General features: G+C 44.8%; 3 protein-coding genes across 6 annotated transcripts; 2 read left to right on the forward strand and 1 right to left on the reverse strand.

Annotated features, from left to right (window-relative positions):
- The first annotated feature begins 352 nt into the window (after positions 1-352).
- Positions 353-5,683, forward strand: CIROP (ciliated left-right organizer metallopeptidase). Its single transcript, XM_060164115.1, is given in 18 exon segments — positions 353-521; positions 524-598; positions 601-753; positions 878-971; positions 1,063-1,114; positions 1,317-1,484; positions 2,160-2,282; positions 2,490-2,574; positions 2,717-2,785; positions 2,788-3,093; positions 3,270-3,339; positions 3,408-3,504; positions 3,610-3,775; positions 3,778-3,881; positions 4,275-4,378; positions 4,380-4,471; positions 4,647-4,845; positions 5,473-5,683. Coding segments are annotated over 18 exon segments (2,337 nt in total).
- Positions 5,684-5,850: 167 nt separating this feature from the next.
- C1H14orf119 (chromosome 1 C14orf119 homolog) lies at positions 5,851-9,251 on the reverse strand. 4 transcript variants are annotated; one of them, XM_060145644.1, is made up of 3 exons: positions 8,430-8,808; positions 7,448-7,613; positions 5,851-7,018 (listed from the first exon to the last, which is right to left on the reverse strand). In XM_060145644.1, exon 3 carries the CDS (start codon positions 7,015-7,017, stop codon positions 6,589-6,591), a length of 429 nt encoding a protein of 142 aa, XP_060001627.1. In that variant the 5' UTR covers position 7,018; positions 7,448-7,613; positions 8,430-8,808; the 3' UTR covers positions 5,851-6,588. The 4 variants fall into 4 exon arrangements, with proteins under 4 accessions (XP_060001627.1, XP_060001636.1, XP_060001617.1 ...); XM_060145653.1 differs by lacking the exons at positions 7,448-7,613; positions 8,430-8,808 and adding an exon at positions 8,893-9,251; XM_060145634.1 differs by lacking the exon at positions 7,448-7,613 and having other exon boundaries at positions 8,430-8,800.
- On the forward strand, positions 8,913-13,349 carry LOC132528100 (apoptotic chromatin condensation inducer in the nucleus-like). Its single transcript, XM_060164125.1, has 5 exons — positions 8,913-9,077; positions 10,466-10,531; positions 12,486-12,597; positions 13,020-13,143; positions 13,340-13,349. Exons 1-5 carry the CDS (start codon positions 8,940-8,942, stop codon positions 13,347-13,349), a joined length of 450 nt encoding a protein of 149 aa, XP_060020108.1. The 5' UTR covers positions 8,913-8,939.
- The last annotated feature ends 5,415 nt before the right edge of the window (positions 13,350-18,764 follow it).

Below are 18,764 nucleotides of genomic sequence, written 5' to 3' on the forward strand. Positions count from 1 at the left end.
GGCATCTGTGAAGCAAAGAATGCCCCCCCCCACACACACACCATTATGTTAACCCCAGGTTTTTAGTTCTGAGACGGTTCCAAGGTTATCCACTCAGAATGGCAGAAGAATCAGGCTGAGACGGAAGAGGGATAGGAGAGTTCCTTCATGGATGAGGCAGGCTTCTCTTTGGAAAGGTCAGTTGAGGCCTCAGGAATGAATACTGCCCCCCTCCAGCTCTCTACTTCTGGCACCCCAGGGAGGAGAGGTGGGGGGCTGCAGCTTTGGCCCTTGTAGTAGTTCACATCGGACCTCTTGGCAGGAGCTATAGATTTACTCAACAACACTCAAATATTGACAAAATAATGCAAGCATGGTGGAGGAGCTTTGGAAAGAGATGGTCAAAAGAGGAAAGCCAGAAATAAGTAAGGCGGGGAAAAAGGGAGTAGAAGGCTGGATCCAGGGCAGCCTATGGAAACATGTTTGCAAGACGTTGCTGCTGCAGCTGCTCCCCCTGGGGAGGTGTCTACATGACAAGACACACGTTTGAGCTTTCTCAGGCCCTGTTTCTCCCGACTTCCCCCAAACTTCCGTTCTTCCTCCCTCACCCTCCCTGGCTCCAGGATCCTCAACCTCTCCGAATCCAAACCTGCCATATGGGAGATCCTATATCAGAGGGAGCTTGGGGTCCTGAGGGAGGCAGGGTGAGAGGGGGATCCCAAGCCCTGGCGGCAGGGCGAGAGGCTGCTCAGCGGCTCCAGGGTGTCCTAGCAGGTGAGTGGGAGAGCAGAGGGCTCCGGAGAACTGAGGGGCAGAGAGGGCTAGTGCAGCAAGGCCACACAGAAAAGAAACTGACGTCTAGGATGTTGAGGTGAAACTGATCTATCGTCTTGTTAAGCCCCTCCAAGGCAAGGACCCCTGCTTCTGCGTCGAGACCCTGCACAGTACTGCCATGCTGTCTGAGGAGACCCAGACACCCCAAACTACCACAGGTGAGTTCATGTCATTGAGAGTGTATACAACACCTCTTCAGGGATACCCAGAAATGTCTCCAGCTCACCTACAGGTATTCATTCTTGCCAGGTGCAGCCTCCTGAAACCAGGATACCAAGGACAGAGTTGCTTGGGGGCCAAGGTGAGAATGACTTAGCAGATTTGGGGATCTGAAGATCTCTAGCTTGCCTAGATCTCTACAAGACCACCAGCATCAGAATTACTTAAGGTGCTTCTTAACAGTGCAGATCCCTGAGCCCCCTCTCCCCCTGACAATTTATTAAATCAGAGACTGGAGGAGAGCAGGGGAGAAGACTCCCTATTCTAACCGTCCACTAAGCCAGATGTGACATTTCACTCGCTGTCACATCCCTGATGCCCATCTCCGTGGTTATGCCTTGTGGCCAGAGCAGGAACCCTCACAGCTAATCCAGCCAGGTGGGTCTGGGGTCCAAAACACTGATTTTCTCCTGTATGTGTGGGTTGCCCACACTTCCAAGTGCCACCAAGAGGTGAGGTTCAAATCAAATTCCTTTGCCCGGCTCTGCTTCTCAATCTTAAATGTCATGGGAAAGGGTAGGGAGCATACAAGCAGTTTTTATTAAATTGGACTTCCCTGGTGGCGCAGTGGTTAAGAAACCACCTGCCAACGCAGGGGACACAGGTTTGATCCCTGGTCCGGGAAGATCCCACGTGCCGCAGAGCAACTCAGCCCGTGTGCCACAACTACTGAACCTGCTCTCTAGAGCCCACGAGCCACAACTACTGAGCCCATGAGCCACAACTACTGAAGCCCGCGTGCCTAGAGCCTGTGCTCTGCAGCAAGAGAAGCCACTGCAATGAGAAGCCCGCGCGCTGGGACGAAGAGTAGCCCCCGCTCACTGCAACTAGAGAAAGCTTGCACAGCAACGAAGACCCAACGCAGCCAAAAATAAAGTTAAATAAATAGAAGATTTAAAAATAAATAAAATCCCACAAGTCGCGTGGCACAGCCCCCCCCAAAAAAATTGTGCTTATTTGGGGTAACTTGGGGCATGCTGATGAAGTTTGGTTGGGGGCTGAAAAACCTCCAAGCCATCCCTTGGTACCACCCCTGCCAAGTTTCCTGGGCCTCCATTTTCAGGAAGACTTCTGCGTTACCCCAGTCCCCTCCTTTCCGCCCTCACCTTGTCCTGGCCCATCCACAGCCCTCTATCGTAACCTATGCTGCCTGCTGCCAGCTGGACTCAGAAGACAGGCCCCTTGCTGGTACAATTGTCTTCTGTGCCCATCTCACCAGCCCCAGCCTCAGCCACAGTGACATGGTCATGGTGACTGCTGCATGATGAATAGGAAGAAGCAAACAGGTTGGGGAGGGAGCGAGCACAGGTCACTCAGCTTCCCATGAAGTGGAAGGACCTCCTCAGGGTGCAATAGAAGGTACCTCCAGCTCTAAGAAGAGCTGATTGGGCAGAGGGGCGAGAGAGTGCAGTCCGTCCTACTGCGGTCCCCTTCACTCTGCAGTCATTTGTCCTCAGGCCACACTCCATGAACTGCTCCATGCCCTGGGTTTCTCTGGACAGCTCTTCGAGAAATGGAGGGATTGCCCTTCAGGACCCAGAGGTAAATGAGAGGAATGAGGACAATGTCTCCTCACAACATCAACCAGAGAGAACCACTGTTCTCTCACCAACTCCTTCCTTTCAACTCTTCCTGACCCTTCTGAGGTCTCCCTCTCCTCAGATGCCTTCTTCCCTTTCTATACTCAGCGAGAACTGTTCTACAAGTCAACAAGTGACAAGGCGAGATGCGTGGGGACAGCTGCTTCTCAGCACAGCCTGGCCCAACACTTGGGACTGCTAGGGGTTTCACTGGGCACTCCCTTGGAAGAAGAGGTGAGGATGAGAACACTTTGGGGTGATGGAAGGAAGAGGGAACGGTCAGGTGGCACCAGCTATCTCCTCCCAAGGGGCCCTTTGTCTTCACACTGGGAGGCCTGACTACTCCAGAACTGTATAATGACTGCTACCTACGATGGCGCCCAGCACACTCGGCTTGACCCAATCACTCTCGCTGCCTTCAAAGACTCAGGCTGGTACCAGGTCAACCACAGCACAGCAGAGGAGCTGTTGTGGGGCTGGGGTCAGAAATAAGGGAGAATTGCAGAGGGCACTCATGACCCGAGTCAGCTTGGGGGGAGTGAGAGAGGTTGGAAGGGATTATCTGCTGCTAAAGTGTAATTGAAGCTGTGAGCATGGCTGGCCCTGACGGGTCTGGGGGCTTCATTTCTTCTGAGGGCTCTTCTATCTCTCAAGCAGGGTCTGGCCTGGAATTTGGCCTGGTGACCACCTGTGGAAATGGCACCTCAGACTTCTTCTGTACTGGCAAGTGCGTGTGCTGAGGGGCTGCACAGCTGTCAGTGATTCTAGTGTCACTCTACCGTCCCCTACACACAGCAGACTGGGCTGCCACTACCTGCACCTGGACAAGGGAAGCTGCTCCTCAGACCTCATGCTGGAAGGCTGATGCAGGTATCAGCTCTTGGCCAGTGGGGTGGGTAGACTAGAGAATGGGGAATGAAACCGAGTGGGGCTGGAGAGGAGTCTCCTTCTAAGGCATCTGGACAAACAGTATTCTACCTTCTGCCCTGCCCTTCAGAGTGAATGCTGGAGGAAGGAATATGGATTCCCACCTGGGGCGGAGAATCCCCATGGGGAGATCTACCATCCCCATAGTTGTTGCTTCCTTGCCAACCTCACTTCACAGATGCTTCCTGGGGACAAGATCAGGCATCCCTCTCAGATCCCACACCTCAAGGAAGCAAACCCCCTGGCCACTGCTACTTACATCAGTGCACAGAGAGGGGAGTGTACAAGGTGCAGGTGGAAGGATCACCCTGGGTCCCATGCCTTCCAGGAAAGGCTATTCAGGTGGGTATCAGAAGTGGAATAGCTGTAGCACACTGGCAAAAAGTTTGGAAGTGCTCTTATGGTAGTACCATCCAATGTGTTTTGATGTTCATTAAATTTTTTATTATTATTGGAGTATGGTTGATTTACAATATTATATTAGTTTCAGATGTACAACATAGTGATTCAATATTTTTATAGATTATACTCCATTTAAAGTTATTATAAAATATGGGCTCTATACCTTGTGCTGTACAATATATCCCTGTAGCTTCTTTATTGATGTTCATTTATTTTTTACTAAGTACCCTACTGAGTCCATGAATCTGATTTAGAATGTATATTTTCCTTAGAAGGAGGGCTTGAGCAGGTGACTGAGGCTATAACTATACCCTGCTACATATTTCTTTGTAGATACCTGGGAACAATGGCCATCTCTTCTGTCCCTGGGGTTGGCTCTGTTACACAAATGAAGGTACCGATGCTATCAATATTACTTACCCAGCTATAAGTCTTTCAACCTGACCTATTATTTAGCTGGGCCCCCCCAGGCCACTCCCTGGGGAAGGAAGAGGGCGAAGAGCTAACTGAAGCAGTCCTACAAGGCTCTGGTGAGCACTGGTGGGTAAATCAATGGTTCAGGCTAAGGGTTTATACAGTGGGCCAAGGAGAATGTTCAAGTCCTTTACTTGATAACCCTCCTCTAAAGACCTTCCGTTCATCCCAGTCCCAAGCCTGCACCTGTTTCATGAGATATACTCTTCCAGGGACTATACTTCCATTAAGAGATCCAAACGTCCATTTGGCGCTATTTCCACAGTCTCTTGATTACCACCAGTCTGGTCTTCACTGTGCATATGTGGAAATCCCCTGGCTGCCAAGGGCCTTCAGCTGGTATGCTGCACAGGACCCTGACCCTGACTCTCTGGAAGAAACCTCTAGAAGTATATTATGGAGGAGCCACCTTTACCATAGAATACAGCAAGTAAGATAACATTCCAAGGAGTTTTCTTTCAAATTCCTGGAATCCAGATATTTGAAACTATATTAAGCACTCATTCATACATACACTGTCCTATACAGTTAATATTTCAGAAAACAAGGATCCCTAACATGGTGCCTATCACCATTGGACACCTCTCTCCCCAGCAGTAATAGAGTTCACCTATCTCTAGGACATAGGGCTCCTAGTCCCCTTCTTTTCTTTTTAATGAATTTTTTTTTCTTTTTTGGCCACACCATGCAGCCTGCGAGATCTTAGTTCCCTGACCGTGGATCTAACCTGGGCCCCCTGTAGTGGAAGCGCAGAATCCTAACCATTGGACAGCCAGGGAATTCCCCCTTTCTTTTCTTAAGCACTACCCAGGCAACTTGCCTGAACACTATAGTCTTAACTCTTCCCCTAAGCCATTTCCTCCTTCCAACAATTTAAGTTGCTGGCAGTCTTGGATCTTGGTCTTCTTCCTTTCAGGTTCTATATCCCCTTATTGATTTCCCGTTCAGCTTACTGTTTGGATGAAGAATGAGTTCTAGGTGTTAAAATAAAGGTAGGGCACTTCACCTCCTAGGCCTAGGCATTATTCCAGGCCAAATATTACCCCTACATCCCTAGGTTTCTAGTTACCTCAGACCATAATCCTTCCATGACCCACCTCGGTCTGTCCATGGGACTCTGCCTAATGTCGCTTATCCTGGTGGTTGCACTGGGAACCATGGCCTATCAGAAACGAGCTACTCTTCAGGTGGGACCTTCTGCCCCTTACCATTCACTAGAGCCCCAAGGCGCAAGAGGGGGCCCAGTTGGAGGAATGAGTGAGGTGTGATGTTACCCAGAGCATGACACAGGTTAGGGCAGAGATGATTTCTTAGGAGAAACTGGATGGAAAGTCGATCTATTGTCTATACGTAAGTTCTACTTTTCTCAGAATGCCTCCTTCTGTGTATATCAACATTACACTAGCCTTGCAATGAAAAAAAGGTAAAGACTTACGGTTCTGAAAATCTGTTCTTTATTTTGATACAAAAAATAAACCCTTCAACCTGTAAAGAATGTCACTTGTTTTCATATTGTTGTAAAGCAAACTTATAGAATAGGAACATCTGCTACCAGCTCCAAGGATGTCATATATACTTTAGAAAAAAATCATTGCTACTTGGATTCATACCAACATCAGTGTGGAGGAAGGAGTAGCTAATTATCTCCACCTCCTGATTTTTCCATAATTTTACTAAATCATCACTAGGAAAGCTAGTAGTTGGGATATCACATAATTATGCCAGAATTTGGTAACAGTGGTGAAAGCAGCCATCTGAATCCAGCTAAATTATAAGAACATGACCTTTTATTGTCCTTCTCTCTTGTTTCTGGAGTAGAAGGGCTCTATTTTATACCCCTATGGGCCGGCAGTAGGCTTGAGTTATAATGTGTAGATTCCTTTCGGTTATAGTTGTAAAAGAAGCCTTTAAATTCTTGAGGGTTTGACATCTCTTGGAAGGAAGTAAGCTAGGAGACAGATTGCTGATCTGGATTTGCTTAGATGGAAAACATTTACACTAGGAATCCAGTTGATCGGCTGTTGAAATCACCAGGCTTGTATTGGTCAGCGAGTTCAGTCAGCTGATCGGGACACCATCCCCAGGCCTTTAAGTGATACATTTGAAGTTCTCATGGTAAAGTTGTGGCCTCGGCTCCATTAGCTCTGGTTATCTTCTTTGATTTTAATGCCTATCAGTCTTTACCAGCGGTAGCAGCCACTGCTTGGTAAAACTTTGCCACGAAGTCTGGCTCACTGATCTCCAGCTGCCTGACAAATTCATTGCGCTCCTGCTCAGCCCAACCTCGAAACCACTGATCCCAAAGACGTAGCTGGCACTCAAAGATACAAGGTGGTCGGTTTGCTCCAGACACGCTAAGCTGCTCCAGACTTTCCAGCAGTGGCTGCAATTTTCCCGGTACTGCCTTAGCTACCAGGTCCTGTAGGAAACGTTCACGCTGAGGACCTGACCAGCTGGCAAACCAGTGAAGAATACACTTCATCTCCTGGGAAGTGATGTAAGACATTGGGGGAGGGGAAGAGTTAGAAATATTGTCTGGTACCGAGGGTAAGGGAGAAGGGAAGGGTAGCGGCATCGAAGAGGAAGATGATCCCAGTGGCATCCTGAAACATAAGAGCACTGTTATATACTCTCTGGATAGAGCAACCAAAATACAGCTTCCCAACAACACAGAATCTTATCACACTCCATCAACGTCTACAAAGAAAATTACTTTTCACCAATTTGGTTTACAGAAAAACAACAGGGTCCTTTATTTAGGTTATTATCCAACTTAGACAAGGTACTCAAGAATAACCTAATTTCATTATTTGCCAACCTTCCTCTCTCGTTTTCAAACCCATTACCCTTCCCAACCACTGCCTCCCTCCATCATTCTTATAAACAATCCAAAAATAACCAAAGTATTCCTTGTTCATTCTTTACCACCTAATTCTATGTTCCAGATTCAGTAAAGAAAAAAAACCAACGATTAATATTGGTCCAACACATCTTCCCTAAAATGAAAAAAAGGTACACATTTTTTAATTTACCAAGCAGCTGGTCAGGGCCTAGATGCTAATCATTCCAGAGCTATCAACAGAAAGAAAAAAAAGAAAGGGAAAACATCATATATGACGAAAGACCCTTCTCCGCAATGTGCATGTAGCCTCTGAAATATGCCAAGAACTTCATAACTCCATTATTTTCTTATATTTCCTGTAAAGCACCAGGAAAAATTAAAAGAGCAGAGTTAGTGAAGGCGCCTTGTCCAAAATAAGATAACAAAGTAAGAAAAACAGAAGAAGCCAAGTGTTTATTCAGTACTGAAAAAAGTCTAATTGGTTTGTTGGCTTAGGGATCTAACAACTGTTATACTGTTGTAGCTGTGTGACAATTCATGTCTGAACAATTTTCCTTCATGTTTAATATAATACCTATTGATGACTTGCCATTGATTCGCATCACTAATGCAACTGGAAGGTCAGCCAACTTGAATAGTTTTCAAATCCCACAGTTTGAATCTCTAACAAGGAAAACAAACTACTTGTTTACGACCTATTTTACTGTTTGTGTTTCTTCTGCTCTAAGTTGGAGTGTTTGTAGTGACAAAGGAACCCCGAAGCAATTAACATCAGTTCTGTACCAAAACGGTCCAGCCGAGGTTGCCTTTTCACAGTGGCCCTACAAGAAGCAATTCCTCCTAAAGGAATTTTATTCTCTTACTCGAAGAAAGGGCTAACTTTTCCCGAGTCTTGCGACATGGCTTCCACGGCAAGCTCAAGTTCAATTATCACGAATTAGTTCACAGGCTGGGTCAAAAGACACGGTGCTACCGCTTGCCACTTTGGAGGCCACGGAGCCTGGCATTCCGTGGTCCCAAAGAGCAACGTAGCCTTAGATGGGAGTGGCGGGGATTCGGAGGATGGGAGGCGGCAGCTGTTTCCGTAGGGGAGCAGGAGGCTTGCCCTACTAAGGGCAGCCCGTAAACACCGAGTCTGACCCGGCCCAGGGAGGTACTTCTACCCCGCTTACCTCCCCTTTCCTCTCACAGGGCACCCGGAGACCGTCACAAGAGTGTTTAGACTTCAATTATCGCCGCCGCTTCCAGGTTTCCTAAAAACCCTAAGGAGGGCCAGCCGGGAAGCCCACGCACTTCCGGTCCCGGACCAGCCCCAAACACCCAAGCGCCACAGCGTCTCAGCCTTAGGTCCGGAGATAGCCGAATAATTCCGATTATGGTTATGCCAGAGTCGAGAGCTTCCGAACAGATTCGATTCAAAGCCTCGGTAAGACGAAGAGAACCGAGCTCTGAAAGCAGGATGAGGGAGGGGGAGCGACTAGGAGGATGGAAAGAACCAATTGGTGCCGATGTGGAGACGGAAACACCCGAGAATTTCCGGAGGAACCCGGGGAGTTCTGAGTGGTAATCGAGGGGTTGACTATGGAAGTGGGCGGGGCCAACTCGGTACGTTCGAAGGGCGTTGGCGGAAATTACCGAAGATGCCCGAAGCCGTCGGGACGGACCCGAGTACCTCACGCAAGATGGCGGAGCTGGAGGAGGTGACTCTGGACGGGAAGCCTCTTCAGGCGCTGCGGGTGACCGACCTGAAGGCCGCACTGGAGCAGCGAGGCCTAGCCAAGAGCGGGCAGAAGAGTGCCCTGGTCAAGCGGCTCAAAGGGGTGAGTAGACGGCGTTGCCGGGGTGTCGGAGGGGAGCTGACCCGGTAGAGCCGAGTCTCTGCCGCGGCGCAGGCGCAGTGTCCGAGCTCGGCGCGAGCTCGCTCAGGCCGCCAGCGCCAGCCTCCGGATCCGCGCGCACGGTGGTTGGGGAGGCTCGCGCTGGAGTGGAAATAGCGCTGGTTCCCGCCTTAACGGTAGCGGCGCGATCCCAAAATGGGAGGGTGCGCGCTACTCTCCCGGAGTGTCTTAAGCTCCTTCCTCCTCCCCCACCCCCTCCTTGTTTGTGTCTGTGGTTTCGGCGCATGCGCTGCAGAAGGAGTTAAATCCCACTACAACCACCGGCGTTGCTGGCCTGAGGGGGGCGAGATGGGCTAGGTCGGAGTTAGGTGTTTAGTTGGGCAGAGGGGATGAGGGGTTGGTATCGGTATCGCAAAGAATAGAATTGGGGTAGGGCAAAAATGTCTGCTTGATTAGATTAGGAGGTGAGATGAAGAGAAACCTTGATCTGAAGGGACTTGGTTAGGGAGGGCTGTATAATTTATAGGGCGTCCAGAAGCAATTCGGGTGGATAAGAGTTTGGTGATTATTGATGAGAGAGGTGAGGCGGGCTGGTATATGTTGGGGTTTTGAATCGGTTTGAGTAGATTAGGGTGGGATTGTCAAGAGGTAGATGGATGGATTGGTGTGTATAGGTTTGGTGTAAGCGGAGGGAAGGTGTGGATTTCTTGGTTTTAACTAGGGTAAGTTAGGATACGTGAAGAGTAACAGATTCGGGCTGGGTTGGCTCAAGGGTTAAGTTGGCAAACCGTTGCTTACATTGAAGCTGACAGTTCCGTGTGTGGAGGGATTGGATCAGGACACAGTTTATAGAGTCTGTGGTCATTTTGTTCTGTAGCCTCCTCTGAAATTTTTATAAATTTGGTAAATCTAGGTGCCACTCTTTTGGAAACGATACAAGTTCACTCAAGTAGATCTAGTTCTGGGTAACTGACCAAGGAATTCAGTCAGGCCAAAACCATGTTGGTTTCATGTATTTGAACCTGGTTTGAATATTTGAAGTGAAGGGCCAGATTTAGAAGGGACACTACTCAGAAGTGCAGAAGATAATAGGGATTGTAGTACTGGTTCTGTCACTGTCACTGATTTTATTGCATAGCCACATTTTCCCAATATGCCTGCATTTTACATCTGTACATTTGGGAGCAGTAACCATGGCTACCTTTAAGGGTCTTCTGAAGACGAATGAGGACGGAATTAGTAAAGGGCTTTTAGGTCCCTGGAAGAGGAGTACAGTTTAAGTGTGTACGGTTAGTCATTGCCTTTGATGAAGAGATTGGGGGAGGGTTTTTTTCCTCCTGGTTTCTGACTTTTGCCCTTCTCTATACCAGGCTCTAATGCTAGAAAATTTACAGAAACACTCAACACCCCATGCTGCATTCCAGCCAAATTCCCAGGTAAGAAAGAAGGTTCACTACAAGGGGGGGCTCTTTGGATGCACGGAGACATGGAAGGACATGATGTTGTATATTTGATGCTTGATTTCTCACCAGTATTTTCCTCAGTTCCCTGGGTTGAAAATGTTTTCATACTAGGACAGTTGAATTCTAATAAAGAATTCATGAATCAGAAGAGCTGTTAGTTAATTTCTGATTCTTGAAATGGTGTGTTCAGAAAGATGTGGCTCTAGTTGATTAAGTGGAGTACAAGGATCTGAAGGCATTTGTTTGACATCGATTTGGAAAAAGTAGTTGATGTCTTTGAATGTAGATATGAGTAGACAATCAACAGGGCAGTATAGGAAAATACTTGCTGATCAAGAAGAATTCTTGTGTTGACATAGATTTTCCAAGAATTCAGTCCTTTGGAAATCATCCACCATTGCTAGTTTTAATATTAACTGTGCAGTTACTCCTAAACGTCATTAATTGCTGTTACTTTGGGCAAGAAACTTAACCTTTGGAGGCCTTGGCTTCCTCAGTTTCCCTGTGTGTAAGATGAGAAAGAGTTGGACTAGATCCATAGTTTTATAACTACTCTGTTGGGATCTTGTGGAGCTGCTTTTGGAGGCTTCCTAGAGAAAATTTCTTCCCAAATGAGCAGGGGTTCACATTCCCCTCTTAAACTAGATTAGATCTACTTCTGTCTGCTTTGAATATTGAGTTTCTGCATAAGATTTCTTTGGAAGAAATCATTCCCAGTTTCAAAAAAAAAAGTCTTAGGCTGTGTGGTCTCCTAAGATTCTTTTCAGCTTTTAACATCCCCTCATTATATTGTGTCATGCACTTAAAGGAAAAATCCAGGTCTTTGTTAGTGCAATGGTGTGCAGCTCCAGTACTAGATGAAGTCCCAAGATACAGTGGAAAAACAAGAGAGCTTTCCTACTCCCTTGTTATTAGCTCATGAAGCTGAAAGTATAATCTAACTAGCTTACAGAGGTTAAGTATTTTAACAAGCATAAGAAACTGCATAAGTTAATCACTTTACCATTCTATTCCTTTTGCCGATTACATTTGCAACTTTGAAGTTTTGCTTTTATTAACATAGGTTTTTTGCAACAAATACATACGTTCTCTAATACTTGCAACCCACGCTTCATCAGTGTCCACTGACTACCAAGAGACTCATCTCTATTTTAGGGGGAAAAAAAAACATTTACCACGCTTAGGAAAGATGACTAATGACATAGAAAGTATTTATTCAGATTTTTTTCCTTTTTCTGGAGTTCTAATAGGACTTGCTAAGCAAGAAGCTTCTCGGGAAGAGGACTTGTGAAGAGAAAGCTGAAGGGCAGAAGAGTGACATGGGAGTCTGTGTTGCAGAAAAAAATGGGAAAAGGGATTAAGCTCCTGGATTTTAAAAATTGTTACCAAAGATTTCTTCTCACCCAAAGAAAATGGAGTTAGAACTCTGTCTAAATGCTGAATCCCTTTTCTTAGTCTCTTGCTTTCAGGCTTTTAAGTCTAGTAGTTGAATTTTGGAGATGTTTAACAAAATGTTTCCTGGATAGGTGGAGGTTGATCTTTTGTGTGAGCAAAAGATGAATTAGTATGAACTAGTATTTTTTTCCTTCAGTTTTTGATATTATTAAAAGGAAAATTTAGATTATCTTTATATAATTTAGATTATCTAAAAATTTAGACTAAAAGGCATAATTTTATAGGAATTTTTATTTTTTTGAATTGTGTATCATTCTTTGGCTGGGAACTGAATATTTAAAATAAAAAATTATGTGTGCAGTTCCTCTTTGCCATCTTTTGTGAATCGTAGGGCTATATATTTTGGTCCTCAACTTAGGAGTAGCTTAGAAAAGGGCCCTCCAACATTTTCTGTATCTTTCCATGGAATTTTGTACCTTGCGTTTTCCTGGTTTGTTTTCCTAGACTATCTTTTTCCATGTCTTCTACACAGATTGGCGAGGAAATGAGCCAGAACAGTTTCATAAAGCAGTATCTGGAAAAGCAGCAGGAGCTGCTTAGGCAGCGTCTGGAACGTGAAGCTCGAGAAGCTGCAGAACTTGAAGGTAAGCCCAGACTGTCACTTCTTACAAGGAGTTCTTCCTGCTTATTCCTTTCACTGAGTAGATGGGCCTGTTTCACTAGGCAGTTTCAGGAATATAAGTCAGGCTGAGACTGCCAGTTATTTGCTTTGGTAGTTTATGGAGCCAAGTGAGTTACTATTTACCTTTTGTCAGGGAAGAAGACACTTAATTTGACTGTCTTGACTAGAAGAGCATTCCTGCCAACAGGAAGAGTTATAAGTAAATTAAGCTACCCTTTAGATGAACAAGAGCCTTATCTTAGGGAGTTTTTCTCTATGGACAGTGCTCTTTTTAGTATGTACTCTGTATCCGTGACTTTGCCTGACCTCCTTCACTCCTCTACATATTCCCACATGCTGAGCCCTTCACTCCCTCCCTGCCCCGACCCAATCTGTACTTTGCAGAAGCTTCAGCTGAGTCGGAGGACGAGATGATCCATCCCGAGGGAGTGGCTTCCCTGCTGCCTCCTGACTTTCAGAGCAGCCTGGAGAGACCAGAGCTGGAGCTCAGCAGACATTCACCCAGTACGTATCTCCCTCCCCACTGCGCTGTTTTGTCAATCCTGCGTAGTTGGTGGGGGGAGGTAGTTACACCTCCTTTCATGCTAAGCCTCCATTAAAGTCCCAGGGCAATTCTGTGACAGTGTTATTTGACATCTGTTTTTCATGGAAATTATGTCCTTTTTGAAGTCTGCGTTCACCTCTATGTTGTGTTGACCTCTCAGTATTTTATGAGGCAGTCTGATTTTTCTTCTCATCTGTATACCTCTCTAACTTCCTCTGCCTCTGAATTTAGCAACAGTCACAACTCTTTTTCATCTCTTCACCAATTGTATATATTGTGTGTTACACATCCAGTCATCCCCCCAAATGGGCATCTGCAGTTTATTAATTCATTCAACAAGTTTTTACAAGTAAAAACTTGCCTGTTGTATGCCAGGCATGTGCTAGGCACCAGGAATATAGTAGAGAAAAAGACAAGTCTCTGTCATAATGAAACATACAGTCTAGTGAGAAGATGGACATTAAACAAATTATTACATAATTAACTGGAGTTATGCTGTGTACTATGAGAGGCAGTGCAGAGTATTATTTGAGCATATTACGGGGAGCTCAAACCCAGTGTGTGGAATTGGTTCAGGTAAGATTAATTTTTTCACATTTAAAAAAATGTTAAGCACCCTCTTTTGCATAGTATCTCAAGCAAAAGTCTGTAAATGCAGCCTTTGTCTTCTAGGAACTACCTGTCAAAACAGTGTGCCTTTAGGGTACGTGTGAATAGTAGGTAGATAAAGTTAACCAGTGTGTAAATTAACAAGTATTTTGAATGATTATTAATGTTAGTGGTCATGGAGAAGGTGATCATTCCATATTTAATACTTCTAGAATGTATAGAAGTTGCTAGCTCTTCTGGTTAATATGGAACTCTTTCCGGAAAGCAGATTTTTAGGAGATATTTAATGATGGGAGAGAAATAATTTCTTTTAGAGATCTCTTTTCTCTTCAAAATAAAAACAGCAAACCACCAATTGATCCATTTTGCTCTTAGCACTCTTTTTTTCCCTGATTGTAAAGCCATGTGGAAGGGGAAAACTCTTTTATAAATTAGTTGTCAGCATTGCTTCTCAAATAAAAATAAGCCAAAAAATTACGTATAGAATTCCTGCTGTATACGTGTCTCTATGCTAGAGTGTGTGGGGAGTCAGCACATTGTAAAATCTATTAGGGAGAGAGAAGACAACTGCACATAAAACTAACAATGGAAGATGGTATGTTTTAAGTGACATACAAGTAGTACGGACACACGTACCACTGGAATTCCAAAGAGTAAAAAATTCTCTGAGGATTAGAGAGATTAGAGAGAGCCTCATGAAGGAGGTGTAGGATTTGAGTGAGCCTTAGAAATACGTAGGATTTGAGTTGGCACAGAGAAGACAAGAGGGTATTTTTAGGAAGGAACAAAGGCACAGAGGTAGGAAGGAAGGTGATATTTAATTTTAAAGGTAATGGGGGAACCATTGAAAATTCTTGATAGCAATATGATTTGATAAGGAACTCTTGAAAAAGAGAGAGCCTCTTTCTGTTCTAAATGTAACTTGAAGTGAAAATGAGGAATGTCCTGAAATAGATATAAGGTTTCAAAAGCAAGTAAAGATTTAGAGTGAGGAAGGTGGCCAGTAGTCTCTTAAGTGCTTTGTGTCTTCAGCAGGACTATGCCTATGGCTGTAATTGTTGGAGGAGGGGAAAAAAAACAGGTGAAAGAGGTGAAAAAAAAGTAAGAAATGAATGTAGTAAATTGTAGAATACAACAAACAATTGCTGTGTGTCCTCTTTGGTATACTCTATCCATAAACTTTCCTACCTCTGATCTTGGCTAGAATGTGAATTTCATAACAGATGTGGCATAAAATTTGGTCAAGGTCCTAAATGGAGTGGTAGTTTGAAGTTCTAGCAGTGCTTGGTTGGATCGGTAGTAATGCCTGGAGTTTACCCAGAAATTAGATTTTTTTCAGGTGTACAGCGTCAGTCTGCCGTAGGCTCATAAACTATTAGGCTTCCAGCTTATTTGTTAGCTTTGGATGTTTGGGGTTCCTTATTTAGTAAGATTTTGATTAAAGTAAGGTTCCTAGTAACATATTTTGGTAATCAGTAGTGGTACTTGAGGATTTTTTTTTTTAAATAAATGTATTTATTTATTTTGCCTGCATTGCGTCCTCGCTGCGCGCAGGCTTTCTCTAGTTGCAGCGAGCGGGGGCTACTCTTCGTTGCAGTGCGCAGGCTTCTCGTTGCGGTGACTTCTCTTGTGGAGCACGGGCTCTAGGCGCGTGGGCTTCAATAGTTGTGTCTTGCGGGCTCTAGAGCACAGGCTCAGTAGTTGTGGCGCGTGGGCTTAGTTGCTCTGCTGCATGTGGGATCTTCCCGGACCAGGGCTCGAACCCGTGTCCCTTGCATTGGCAGGTGGATTCTTAACCGCTGCGCCACCAGGGAAGCCCCTGGATGTTATTTTTTTTAAGAATATGAATTCCTGGGCCCTGCCCCAAGAATCTCAAAGAATGTAAGTCCTGAGACCTTACATTTTTAAAAAGTCCCCTGGTAGTTCTGTTGATCAGCTCAGTTTATGAATGACTAAATGAAAGAATAGTTTTTCAGCATTATAGTTAATCAAGATCCTTGGCTTATTATATGCCAGCAACCTCGCATTAATGTGCTGTAGTCACAATCCCAAATAGGAAGGAAAAATTGGTTTATAAAATCCTGCCTAGCTCTCCTTCTTGACTTCATATCTGTCCATCACTTTCTTCAGATTTTTCTAAGATGTTGGGAGTCAGTATTCACCCTCCATAGTCAGAAGTTGCCTGCTAGATCATGACTGGGTATACAACAGTCCTTATTATCTTCAGTTAATTTTTCCAAAAAGAGCCCACTCTAGGAAAATTAGGAGGAAAAATACAAAAACATTTAAAAATGGATATTGAGAACACAGATTGATTAACAAAGGTATAGCCCCAGGGGATCTTAGCCAGTCTTTGGCTTACAGAGCATTTAGCCCTCATTCCTGTTCTTGTGTTAAATCTGGATGCTGAGATTATAAAGAAATGTTAGGTAAGTTACTTATACAGCTAACATGAGTCAGATTTAGGGTTGGCATCATTGCCAGGTCTCCATTCTCTTAATTTCTGCTGCTTTTTCATACCCAAGGATACCCTCTGGCCACAGGCTTTGCTCTGATCTCTGTAGCTACCTAACCTGGATCCTGCAAATCCTGCCCAGGGATTTGTTTTCCAAGATGAAGAAACTACCTTCCTATATGACCCTTAAACATTCTTCAGTCTGTTTTTTTGTTTGGTTTTTTGTGGGGTTTTTTGCCAAGCTGTGCGGCATCCGGGATCCTCTGATCAGGGATCGAACCTGTGCTCCCTACGTTGGGGGAGCACAGAGTCTTGACCACTGGACCACCAGGGAAGGCCCCATTCTTCACTTTAATACATTCTACACTGCCTTTGCTCTCCTGAAGGCTTCTGGCTTTGGAATCTTAGAAATCTTACATTCACCCTGGCTTGCTTTTTAACTCCTGAAATACATTTAGTAACCTGTTACCAGTATTCGTACCACTCTTTGCTAAAGGTGCTCAGTTTCTGCACACATTATTAACATCTGGCTGAAGACACTCATGTGGCCATGTTCACATAATAGAAGATGGCACCTTTCCCAGAACCTTGTCTGCATCACATCAGCTCCTTACAAGGAGCTGGAAGAAATTCCTCATCTCTTTCTTATATTTTGTATTGCTTACTAGGCTCTTGTTTTCATGTCTGAGGTTCCCCTCCAGTTGTCATTTTCTTTGCAAAACAGTGATGTCCAGAACTTTCTGACCAGCCCTTCCCATTTTTCCCACATCTCTTTGATGACTTATTAGGCAAGTGCTTCTAGAGGAGGGATCATCTAGAATCCTGTCATTGCAGTTTTACAGTATCAAAATAACATTATGATCTAATAGAATAGCATACAGTTTATAATTGATGGAGATAAAGGCTATTTGCTTGTGCATACCTAATTTTAAAATCACAGCTCCAGAACTCTTATTTGATCTGTTTAGCACATTTATCTCTGGTAAACTTTGTACATGCCTTTTTTCCCCCCTTAAAATCACATTTATTTATTCAGAGCATATATGTGCTTTGTTATTCACTGCAAAGCATCTTTGGTATATGTGCTTGTAACACTTGCTTTTAAGTTGAAAATAAACAACAAAGAGAATGTTTCTTATATAGAACTTGCAGTGGTAAAAGCAAGTACTTGGGTTGGCTAGGCCTGTGAATTTTAACTGTTCATAGTATTTGAGGCGTATCAGAGAATCTCTCCTATAGGTTTTCCCTCCAGGGTATAGGATTTTATTGTTTTAAAAATGTTTGTTTTCTTATTACAAAAAGTAGTGTGTATTCATTAGAAAATTTTTGGAAAAACAGGAAAAAACAGGTTTTCGTTTGTTTTATTTGGCTGCGCTGTGCAGCTCGTGGGATCTTAGTTCCCCTACCAGGGATCGAACCCGGGCCCCGGCAGTGAAAGCACCGAGTCCTTACCAGTAGACCACCAGGGAATTCCCTAATTTTTTAAAATTTTTATTGGCGTATAGTTGATTTACAATGTTGCATTAGTTTCAGGTGTACTATAAAGTGAATCACTTATACATATATATCCATTCTTTTTTAGATTCTTTTCCCATATAGGCCCTTTAAACAGGTTTTTAAGTCATCAGAAGTCCCACAAACAAAAATAACCACAGTTGATAGTTTGCTATATAATTTTCCAGTCTTTTCTTTGCCTATTTATAAGCTTAAGATATCTGCAATTTTCAAATCTTTACCTTCCCTCCAACCTGGGTAACTTTTTCTTCTTCTTTTTATTTTTATCTTTTAACTTATTTTATTTATTTTTGGCTGCGTTGGGTCTTTGTTGCTGCATGCGGGCTTTCTCTAGTTGTGGCGCACGAGCTTTCTCTAGTTGCGGCGAGCGGGGGCTACTCATCGTTGTGGTGCGCGTGCTCCTCATTGCGGTGGCTTCTCTTGTTGCGGAGCACGGGCTCCAGGCAAACGGGCTCAGTAGTTGTAGCTTGCAGGCTCTAGAGTGCAGGCTCAGTAGTTTTGGCGCACGGGCTTAGTTGCTCCGCGGCATGTGGGATCTTCCCCAACCAGGGCACGAACCCGTGTTCCCTGCATTGGCAGGTGGATTCTTTTTCTTTTTTTCTTTTTTTTTTTTTTTGCAGTACGCAGGCCTCTCACTGTTGTGGCCTCTCCCGTTGCGGAGCACAGGCTCCAGACGCGCAGGCTCAGCGGCCATGGCTCACGGGCCCAGCTGCTCCGCGGCACGTGGGATCTTCCCGGACCGGGGCACAACCCATGTCCCCTGCATCGACAGGCGGACTCTCAACCACTGCACCACCAGGGAAGCCCTGGCAGATGGATTCTTAACCACTGCACCACCAGGGAAGCCTCTTCTTTTTTTTTTTTTTTTTTTTTTTAATTCTTGAGCATCTGGATAGTGATTTTTTTTTAAGACATTATTTTTTTAGAGCAGTTTTAGGTTCACAGCAAAATCGTAAAGGTACAGAGATTTCTCATACACCCTCTGCCCCCACATATGCATAGCCTC

Source organism: Lagenorhynchus albirostris, chromosome 1, assembly GCF_949774975.1.
Source record: "Lagenorhynchus albirostris chromosome 1, mLagAlb1.1, whole genome shotgun sequence".
NCBI lineage: Eukaryota > Metazoa > Chordata > Mammalia > Artiodactyla > Delphinidae > Lagenorhynchus > Lagenorhynchus albirostris.